We start from the raw sequence: 10,239 nt of genomic DNA, 5'->3' as shown, positions 1-10,239 counted from the left end.
AAGTTCATATAGTCCAGCTGTAATTTAAGATGATAATTTAGTGTTTTAAATACTTAATCTACATAATTTAGATATGAATGGGAGTTTTCTTTTGGGCGGGGTACTAGGGATTGAACTCGGTGCACTCAACCACTGAGCCATGTCCCCAACCCATTTTTGTATTTTATTTAGAGACAGGGTCTCACTGAGTTGTTTTGCACCTCGCTGTTCTGAGGCTGACACTGAACCAATGATCTTCCTGTCTCAGCCTCCAGGAGCCACTGGGATTACAGGAATGGGGGTTTTCTTTATCCTCCAAAGAAAAATTATTTAATACAAGACATGCTACTACAATAGGAATGAGAGGGAAATCATGAGGACTAAAGTCAAATGTTTGCCTTACATGACTTCTAGGGATGAATCAGCCTTAGAGAATGAAAATGATAGGAGGCTCTTGGAATAGCTACTGGAAGAATACATTGTTAATATGGAGAGCTTGAGATGCAAATTGTTTCAAAATTAAGAAAATTCTAATGCCATCAGTTAGAGATTTGCCTCTCTGCTCCTTTCTGGCTAAAAAAAAAAAATATGTACTAATCAATTATAAGGGGTTCCTAACAACACCCTCAACTAATCTTGATTCTCCTAGAAACTAGATGTGTTTAGGAACATTTCTTCTGATAGATGAAAAGGCAAGGAAGCTATACAGATTAGTAAATTGTCTTCACATTTGGAATGTTTGTTAGTGCTTTGCCACCAAGGTTGTACACAGACATAGGTAGTGGAAATAAGTAGACCACAGACTCGAGGGTATTTTGACAAAGTAAGAAAAGCAAAATGCATTGGAGAAAATTCTGGGAAAAGGGTTATTCTATCTGGAGTTGAGAAATTATCCTGTTCAAAAGTTCTTTATAAGGATACTGGAACACTTTGCATTAGATGGTTCATGATCTTTTAAAAATTAGAAGTTTGAGTCATTATTAGGGTCTAGTATTATGTATGCTGTAAAAATGCTTTTGACATCTGATCCGCATGTCACATTTAAGGAAGGAATTACGAGGTCAGTCCTCCACAAAGTCAGTAAGATGTAAAATAGCAGCCTGTCTCTAAAATGAGAGGCAAAGAGCAACCCTGGGGGGAGGGGAGAATGACTTTTTCTTTTTCTTTCTTTCTTTTTTTTTTTTTTTTTTTCCGTACCAGGTATTGGACCCGGGAGCGTTTAACCGCTAAGCCACCACAGACCCACAGACTCCTCCCTTTTATTTATTTTTTGAGACAGGGTCTAGCTAAGTTGCTGAGGCGGTCTTCCAACCTGTGATCTTCCTGCCTCAGCCTCCCCAGTGACTGGGTGAACAGGCACGTGGCCACCACTCCTGGCTGCCTTCCCATTCTGTAGCTGAGATTTTTCACTTCTGCTCATTGCTTCCTGTCTCAACAGCCCCAGTGGTTATGAATAACAACAGCAAGAATATTACTGTTTATATATTTAAATTGCTATTTATGGATATTTTTACCAATGTGAGCATCTCACTAAATATTAATAAAAAGAAGAGAAACTTTGCGTACCATTTTGTTAACTTTATTGAATGAATAATTTAAAGCCACGAATTGTTCATGGCGGGGGGGGGGGCGGGGGGGAGACGGACAACTTAGGCTGCTTTCCCTTCATATCTTTTCTTTCTTTTTTTTTTAAACATGAGTCCCACAATACTGGTACATTTTATTTCCATTTTTATTTTAAATTCCTAGTCTTACCATATTTTAATACTGTGGCCATATTACTGTAATTTTTTAAAAAATCATATGCAAAAAAAGGATTCTTTTAGAATGGAAAATAGTCTCTGCCCCAAATTTGCTTTCTCGAACAGTCAACAGGTCCAAGAATCTCCCGCGCCTAACTTCATTCTGTTGTTTAATTTTGGATTTTGTTTTGTTGGTTGGCTCTGGAAATTGAACCCTATATGTCCCGCTTGCTTAAGTGCGCGCTCTACCACGGAGTTAACCCCAGCCCCTGAAGTTAGTTTTCAACAGACCCCTGGCCTTCGTGGGGAGACCTCTGGGGCCCCAGTTTGGGAACAGCCACCGTGTGGCGAGATGCTGGAACTAGCACCTTCTGATTGGGTAGGAACTGGGGCCCTTTCCGGCTCCAGACCGAGCGAGTGGAGCTGGCCCGCGCCTCGACTCTTTCCAGAACGCGTGCGCCCCCTGGCGGCCGGAGCCGATAACTCGGAGCCTCGATGGCCGGGCGATTCCGGGACCCCATCCTGCCCAGTGTTGGAGGCTCTCGGAGCCGCTTGGTAACCTGGTCTAAAATAACCTCAGGCAGCTCGGGGCGAGCCTCCCTAAACTCAGGCTACGCCGGCCACTTGCGCCATGCCACTTGCGTGTTCTCTGGGGCCCACTCCGGAGGTGACACTGTGTCCCAGCATCCGAAGCGCCATAACTTACAGGTCTCAGCCTTTTCCTGGGCCAGGAGCCTTGGCAGGCAATAACAGCAGCGAGCCCCGTACCTGCATTTCAGAGAGCCGCGAGCGAGCGCCCCTTCCTGGCCCCCAGATCCCGCGCACAAGGGGGCCGAGCCCCGGGAAGGGGAAGAACTTGTAATCGCTTGCAGCGGGACAATGCCGACTTTTGAACCTCTAACCACTAAGCAAACAACCCTTGTGCTCTAGCTCCACTGTCCAAACAAGGTTTATTGACAGGCGTTTCACGGCAACGCTTAGCAACGGCTGCCGTCGCGGAGCACAGGCGTGTGGGCGCGGTCAGGGCGCGGGGCTGCTTTCCCTCCCTGAGCCTGGAGACTCGGGGTGAGTGGGGATCGCCCTGGCCCGGAACTGGTACCTGTAGCCCAGCGGGCGCCCACGCAATCTCCGTAACAGCCCCCTCCCCCTGTCTCCGACTCCAAGGCCTGGCGCCCGCGGGCTCTGCCCCTAGAGCCCTTTTCTCAATCCTGGAGCGGAATGCGCCACCCGGAAGGGCTACGAAATTAGGGAGGTTCTGCAGGGGGCATTTATGCCTCCTTCTGTCTCCCAGCTGGGCTCAGCCTTTCCTTTGAAAGCAATGCTTGAGGCGCTTCTTCCCTCGGTGGAGATTGAAATGGGGAGGAAAGCTCTCCTTTCCCTGGCCCAGTCGAGCGCCCAGTTCCTTGGCCCCCAGCGGATCAACCAGATAATAAGCAACTAGCACTGCAAGGATCTTGTCTGTGGTGGGTGGGATGGGGATGGGATAAGGACACCACGGGATAGGGGAAAGAGCTTAAGGAAATGCCCAGTGATTCATTCATGGAAATGTTGCCTGGGAAATGGTTATGTTTAATTCGCTGGGTTGTGGGGCATCCATAGGAAGGAAGGGGGTCACTGATGGGGGTGGGGTGCCTAGTGTTTGCATTGCCTGGGTATGGATTTGATGAGATGCTGAGACAGAGGAGGCCCTCTCAGCCCTACCCGCCCCCCACCCATAATCCCGCAGCAGCTGGGAAGCAGCTGACCATTCAGATGTGCATTTTGCCCAAAGGCACCCCCAGGAGAACCACACATTCCACTCTCCAAGGCTGGACTCAGGCTTGGGGGCAGGGAAGGTCTCAGTACCTTCACCCTCAGGCTTCTGACGCTCCGGGGTAAAGAGAGGTTGCCCAGATAACCTTCTCCACCCTCTCCCTGATTTTTTTTTTTAACTTTTGGCTTGCAACAGATAAGGTATTTCATTTCTTAGAAAACAATAATTTCATCCAATTCTAAAGAAAATCAATTACAAAATCTGAAATCTGAAAAGTTCATTTATCTTTTTTTTTTTTCCTTTTTAGAAAACTTCAGCTGTGTTCAGATACCCCCTTCCCTTCACCATATCACTTCTCTCCCCATGGATCCAGAAGGCTTTTAAAAGGCTGACTTGGATGTTACACAGACCAACAACCCAAACAACAACAACAACAAAAAACTCCCCTTCTTCATCAGCCCCAAGATTGTGAAAATGACAGGAAGTCCAGGTTGGCTCTGGCATTTATAGCACTGACATACATTCAGCCCAGAGAAGCTCTGGTGACAGGCTTTCTAAACAAGGCCCTGGGCAGGGCCTCCCACATTATGCCTGGAGTCCACTCCCCACCACCACCCCCCCCCCCACACACACACACACACCACACACTCACACGCACCAGCTAAGCCTTTCCTGGTCTGGGAAGGGAGGAGAAGAAAGACACAGACCACCTGGGGGTTCTGCAGTCTTTGGTCAGTCCAGCTTTCTATCTTAGCTGCCTCTGGCTTCTGCAGTATAAATTGTGCCTGCCCCTGAGGCAGGAGGGCCAGCTGGTTCTTGGAAGGCATTGAGCAGGAAATAGCCATCTTGGCTCCAAGTGTTGCTGGTCCCCTCTCTCCCCTCAGCTCCAATAAGAGAGGCAGCCCACAGATTCTGGAGGCAAAGCGCTGGGACAGAAAGGACTGAAGGCTTGGTCACTGTAGCCAGTCCAGGCAATACTTCTGTCAGTACCAAGTGAAGCCTCAGTGATCATTTCCTATATCCTCACTGACAAAAAGTCAGAGGGGAAAAAGTAAAAAATCGGGAAGATGTCTTCCTTGAGGCCCCCCAATCCCATTTGTCTTTACTCTTGGCTCCCAATTTTCCTCTGAGAGCTAGATTTGTAGGTTATGTTTGTAGGTGGGAAGGAAGGGGTCTCTTCTGAGGATGCTAGCGGAGTCCATGCTCCTCCTGGCTCAGCCTGGAATTGCTCTGGGGCTACCGCAGACCACTGGGGTCACTGGGTGACAGTGGGGTTTAACACCCCCCCAGCTGGCCCCAGAACCCCAGGGACAGGGCCAGGCACTGAGCCTTGGAGGGAAGACACAGGACTCAAGGGCTCCGGGACACTTCTCAGAGGTCCTGGCTGTGGCTGGGGAGGCTGTTGGGGAGGCGGCTGGGGCTGCTGCTGCTGCTGTTGCTGTAACTTCTTCTTGTTGATTTTCCTTTCCTTTGCTCTGCGATTCTGAAACCAAATTTTAACCTAGGTGGAGCAAAAAAGAAGATGTGAAGGAAAAGAGGAACTGGACACTAATATCTTCCTCTACTAATATCTTCCTCTCCAATGAAGGAGCCCCAGACTCTTCTAGAAGTTTCATTGGATATCTCCCTAACAGTTCAACCCTGGAGCCATTTCCACACCCAACTCAGCCTCAAGAGAAGAGTCCTCCTCCTTTCTTGCTCCCCACGTTTCTTTCCAAAGGAATCTTTACTGGTAAAGTATAGAGTCCCCAAACCAAGGAAAACAGAAACTTGCTACAAGTCCTTCCCTATACAAGCACAAGGAGGCCGGTGCTGGGTATACTTCACATGACAACCTTTGCCTTTTATAGCTAAACTGAACTGTAATATTCCTCACCTTGGAGCTGAAAATGAAATTTAATGTGGAGTTTCCTGGCTATGAGTTTGGCCTGCTTTTTGTTTCGCTTTGCTTTGTAGACTATAGAGAGTGTTCATAAGTCAATCCCTCTAGTTTTTATGAGCAGAGACTGGGCTCTTTATTTTTTTTTCTAATTCTGGGCACACACACACAAAAACTGGTCTTTGATAGATCTTGATTGCCCAACTGGAATTCAAGATTAAAGTAATGTTCTTGGCTTTTTTTTGCACCTCTCAGGAGCTCTCAAAATAGAAAAAAAAATTCAACCACATTAGAAAATATAGCCAGAGGTAGAAGGAAACCTTTAAGAAAAGCATTCAAAATGCAAATGCCCTTTTATCCCACAGAACTTAGTGGACACTTGGCCAGGCTAATTCTCTCTCGAGGTCTCCCCCAAGCAGCAGCCAGGCCTGCAAGAACAGGGTGATTCCCACCTGTCTCTCAGAGAGCCCCAGTGTGGCAGCCAGCTCGGCTTTCCTCCGAATGGTGATGTAGCGACTGTAGTGAAACTCCTTCTCCAGCTCCAGCCGCTGGTGGTCCGTGTACACCACTCGGTATTTGTCTTTCGTCCTGGTTTTCACTGTGCAGGAAGGAGAAGTTAGGGCTGAGAACCACAAAGCAGCTCATCAGTCATAGGTAATGACAAACCTCCCTAACCCGGGGGCCATTTCTCTTCCTCCACCGCCCTGGGAGGCCGAGGGTTTGGCTGGTTCCTGCCAAGTCTGACAAGGCACCCCCACCCCAGAGGATCCTGGGGGAAAGGGAGTGTGTGAGGCTAGCAGGGCAACTAAACTAACCTTGGGGTTAAGTGGTTTTTAAAAATTAAGAAAAACTAAAACTTCACATACAGAGAAGATAGCAGAACCCAGCCCAGCTTACCATTTTGAAAAACCAAATATAGTACTAGAATAAATTTAGCACCAAAGGAAGGTGGGGGGAGTGGCCAGACTCTAGGAATATCCAGATTATCAGACCTACCAGAGACCAGCATCCCATCTGGAAACAGTTGGGGTTCTATGTGTTGTGGAATAAGGGTTAGTATGTTTTACTACAAATGGAAAGAGGGGTGCAGGAGCTGACAGTTTCCTTCAAGTCATCAGAATCATCTTGCAGACATATCAGATCTTCCAAACAAATTCTGAGTTGGGCTCTGGCAGTAACCTATGCTGGCGGGTGGATCATTGCTCCAGCTGGGGATAATATACCTGCTGGAACCAGGTCTAGCCTTGGGTAGTTTTTCTTTTTTAATCCTCCATTTATTCCTACTGCAAACCCCACTAGAGCTATTCTGACCAGTGATCTATGATCATTGGATTGAGTCAACATATTAAATCTTGGGTTGATTGTTTTACTGGAGGGCCTTGACAAATAGTGTCGCTGCTGTGGGAGCAGGCCCGAGCCTGGCGTCTCCATTGAGTCTGTCCTGGGTAGGCTCTTGTCCCATCCCTGGCCAGGAGCTGTTTTTTCTCTGACTGGGTCCCAGGTCGGGGTGGTCTTGCAGCTGAACAGGTTCAATCGCCCAGTGCCCAGTCGTACAGGAAGATCTAAAGGGTCTGGGAGTTGCCTTTGGAGGTGTTTAATACCCCACAGGCCGACTTTGTTCAGGTAAAACCCTTTGCAAACCACAACAAAAGCGCCCTGGGAAGATACAGGCGGGATCAGAGGGAGCTTCCCCTGCCGCTGAAAGGGGAACACAGCCACAAACAATGCAGGACAAGGCGATCTTATCAAAGAAAAGCCCTTTCAATGCCTTAATAACAACCGCATTCTGTTTGAATTACCACTACTGAGCAAATGGCGGCCAGCTTTCATCCCCCTCCCCGCCAGGCGCATTAACATAAACACTGCCCGGCAGGCGCATTTGAATGGGCGCTGGGAGCCCGACCCCGCGCCTGCTAAGGGAACTAACACGTCCCGGGCGCCGGGAGCCTCGTACGTGGTGGGAGCATTCACACGCATTACCTACCGCCTGAAACCCAGGGCTTCCGCCCTTGGTACAATCCCTTTGCTCAGAGGAGGAAAGAGAATCAGACTAGATAAGGCACAGATAAGACAGGGCTGGTACTGGAGCCCGCTTAGAAAATAAAGGACACGTCAGGCCTGGGGAGCCGGGCACAGGATATTTCCCCCAGCCGAACACCCCAGGAGCGATACTCGCCTTGGGGTGCCTCGGAGTGGCCTTTGTTCGGGTGCTGCCCTTTCAGTGTCCGGGGCGGGCGGGGGAACGCGGTGACCAGGACCTGGTGTGCTCTGAGGCCCGCGCCCCAAGAGCCTTGGAGGCGCCCCGCACCCCCTGGGAACCAAGGAGGGGGGCTGAAAAGGGGGAGGGATGAGAGGGACTTGTCAGAATTCATTATTGACTGCGAAAGTCACCACCCTCTTTCCGGGCCCTAAAAGAGACAATGGCAGGGCTGGGAAGGTGTATATCAAAGCCGGCCGGGCCGCGTACCCACCCCCCTCCGCCCCTTGACAGATGACGCTCCGCAGAGGAGTCGGGCTTCGGCCCGGGGCCGCAGCCTCCCCACATTAACATCACAAGGGCGCCCGGCGCCGACCGCGGCCTTGCCACCTCCGCGCAGGACTTCACAGCGGCCTCTCATCTGCTGACCCCGCGGCCTGGGCTCCTGCGGCTTTCCCTCCCCACCCCCGCATCCGACCCTGGCCCCACCGCCACTCTGCCCCGACACGCACCGGGTCTTCTTAGACCGCAGGTGACCCTAGCCAACTGCACCCCTAGCAGGCTCCGTAGGAAGAGGGTTTGGGGAAGCGCGGGTCTGAGATGAGCCGGTGCTAGGACAAGGGCGCCTCCTCTTGGGGAAAGGACAACGCCAAGGCTCTGAAGCCCACCCAAAGCTGATCTCACTCCGCGGCATTTCCCAACCGGGCGCTCCCAGCGTGCGCACAGTGACGCAGAAGTCGATGTTCAAAGACAGCCCCCAACGGGCGCTCTGATTTATACGGTTGTAATTGGCTATAAACCTCTGCAAAGTGGCCATAACCTGCAATGCGGGCCAGCTGGGCCAACAAGAAGGGAAGCGGGAAAAGCGGAAGCGCTCAGAGCTGGGGAAGACTTCACCGCGTAAAGAGACTCCAATAAGACCCCCCCATCGCTCCTATTCTCACTTCCTTCCCTCTCCACACACATTCCAACATCCTGGCAAACGTAGGGTCTTTGAGGGAACTTCTCTTGAGTCTTGAAGAGAAAGAGAAACACACACACACACACACACACACACACACACACACACACACAACATCCTTGAAAGGTTCAGGAAGAATGACCCCTGTCTGGGGCAGCGGTTGAATCGCACCAGCATTTTCTCCCCCTTTTCTTGCTCTTTCCGCAGACACAAGAGGACTCCCGCAGGTTCTTTCTTGAATAATCCCTTTGTAGACCAAAGGTTCAGGGACCTGGGCGCGCCAGGTCAGCACCTTCTTCCGGCGACAGCAGCTTTCTCGGTCCCTCTGCTCTCTGTAGCTCCAACCCCTCGAATTGGCCTAAATGGCCAAACGTGGCCCCACATGCAGCCTCGCCGCCCTTTCTTTCCACCCGCCTCTCTTTTGGGGTGGCTTGGATGGGGGAGAACGGCACAGGGAGAGATTGTGTAGATACGGCCCGCGGGGAGTCCAAAGCTCCTTCTCGGCGGCCAGGAGCTGCTCAAGGAGTGCAGGAGGCAGCAAGTGAGCAATGTCTTGCTCACGCCAACATTCGCGGGATCTTCCCAAAGGTGTCCCGCGGTTGTGAATGAGGAATTCTTGGAAAGAGGAAGCCTTTCTTCTGCCCTAAATTGAACCCAGGGTGGTGAGACCCCCAAATATCCATTCCCAGGAGCAGCAGCCAGTGAAGCCCCCGGAGCCTCCCTGAACTTGTTCCCTCTCCCTGTCCGGGCCCTAAGCTCCCAGATAGCCTGGGATGCCTCTGTGAGCCCTGGTCGCAGGGCCCTCCCAGCGGCCGTCGCTGGGCGCGCGCCTTCCCAGGGCCCTTGGGTAGGGCGCCGCCACAGCTTACCTTGGCTTCCGAGGGACGGTTGCGCTGGCTTCCGCATCCACTCGCACAGGTTTCTCCGCTGGCCGCCCGGGGACAGCTGCTCCGCAGCGGCTGTGGCGGCGGGCCCGGGAGGGCCCGGATTAAGCGTCTGCAGCAACCCCGAGGCGCAGGAAGGCGCGGCGGCAGGGTGGTGCGGGTGGTGATGCGGGTGATGGTGCGGGTGGTAGTCGGCAGGGCTACTGTAGCCCATAGCGGCGGCCGGGGAGCCCCCGTTGAGGCCGTGGGCAACCGCGTTAGCTGCAGCCGCTGCGCCTCCTGGCGCGTAGCCGTTCCAGTCCTCTCGTAGCGGGGCACCGTATGCTGCCGGCCAGGACGGCCCCGGGGACTGAGCGCTGTCCAAGTTCGCGGCTGCAGCGGCCGCGGCCGCCACGTGGTAACCACCATAGTCCGGGTACTGCGGGGGGCTGACGAAGTTCTGCGGTGCCAGGTTGAGGCCACCAGAGTGGCGCACGGAGCTGGGGTACATGCTCACGTCCTTGTCCAGAAGGTAGCTCACGTACATGGTGGCGAGGGCCTGAGAGCAGACCTCACCATACTGCCTAGGGAGGAACGCTGAAGGTTGCCGGGGGTGGGGGTGGAAGGGGCGATAGGGAAAGGGTGTGGGGGCAAGAGAAACCTCGGGTGGCTGCGCCCCAGCCGCGCAGTGCTCCACTGGCTCCTCGCGGCGCTTCTGCCTCTGAGGCGGTCCTTCCCTTTGGCCTGCCTCCTCCCTTCCTCTCTTTTTCCTTCTTTCCTCCCACCTCCTTCCCACTAGGCAGCAGAGGCGGGGAAGACCCGCCACAGGCTGGCGTGCGGAGCCCCAGGCCGGCGGCCTTACGTG

The 10,239-nt window shown here is 52.4% G+C and overlaps 1 protein-coding gene across 2 annotated transcripts; it reads right to left on the bottom strand.

The window, feature by feature from the left end:
• Positions 1 to 4,729: 4,729 nt before the first annotated feature.
• Cdx2 (caudal type homeobox 2) lies at positions 4,730 to 9,921 on the bottom strand. Of its 2 annotated transcripts, none has more exons than XM_027928994.2 (3): positions 9,381 to 9,921; positions 5,806 to 5,951; positions 4,730 to 4,975 (listed from the first exon to the last, which is right to left on the bottom strand). In XM_027928994.2, the coding sequence occupies exons 1-3, from the start codon at positions 9,919 to 9,921 to the stop codon at positions 4,730 to 4,732; spliced, it is 933 nt and encodes a 310-aa protein (XP_027784795.1). The 2 variants fall into 2 exon arrangements, with proteins under 2 accessions (XP_027784795.1, XP_027784796.2); XM_027928995.2 differs by having other exon boundaries at positions 4,846 to 4,975; positions 5,792 to 5,951.
• Positions 9,922 to 10,239: the final 318 nt, after the last annotated feature.

The sequence above is a fragment of the Marmota flaviventris genome, chromosome 4, assembly GCF_047511675.1.
Source record: "Marmota flaviventris isolate mMarFla1 chromosome 4, mMarFla1.hap1, whole genome shotgun sequence".
In the NCBI taxonomy this organism is placed as follows: Eukaryota; Metazoa; Chordata; class Mammalia; order Rodentia; family Sciuridae; genus Marmota; species Marmota flaviventris.
Note: the sequence above shows the minus strand (reverse complement) of the source record. Positions and strands in the feature narration are given on the sequence as shown.

Coding starts and splice junctions, on each gene's coding strand:
- Cdx2 (XM_027928994.2), bottom strand. CDS start 9,921: ATGTACGTGAGCTACCTTCTGGACAAGGACGTGAGCATGTACCCCAGC. Junction 5,952..9,380: donor ACCGTCCCTCGGAAGCCAAG/GTAAGCTGTGGC, acceptor CTTCCTGCACAG/TGAAAACCAGGACGAAAGAC. Junction 4,976..5,805: donor TGGGGCTCTCTGAGAGACAG/GTGGGAATCACC, acceptor TGCTCCACCTAG/GTTAAAATTTGGTTTCAGAA.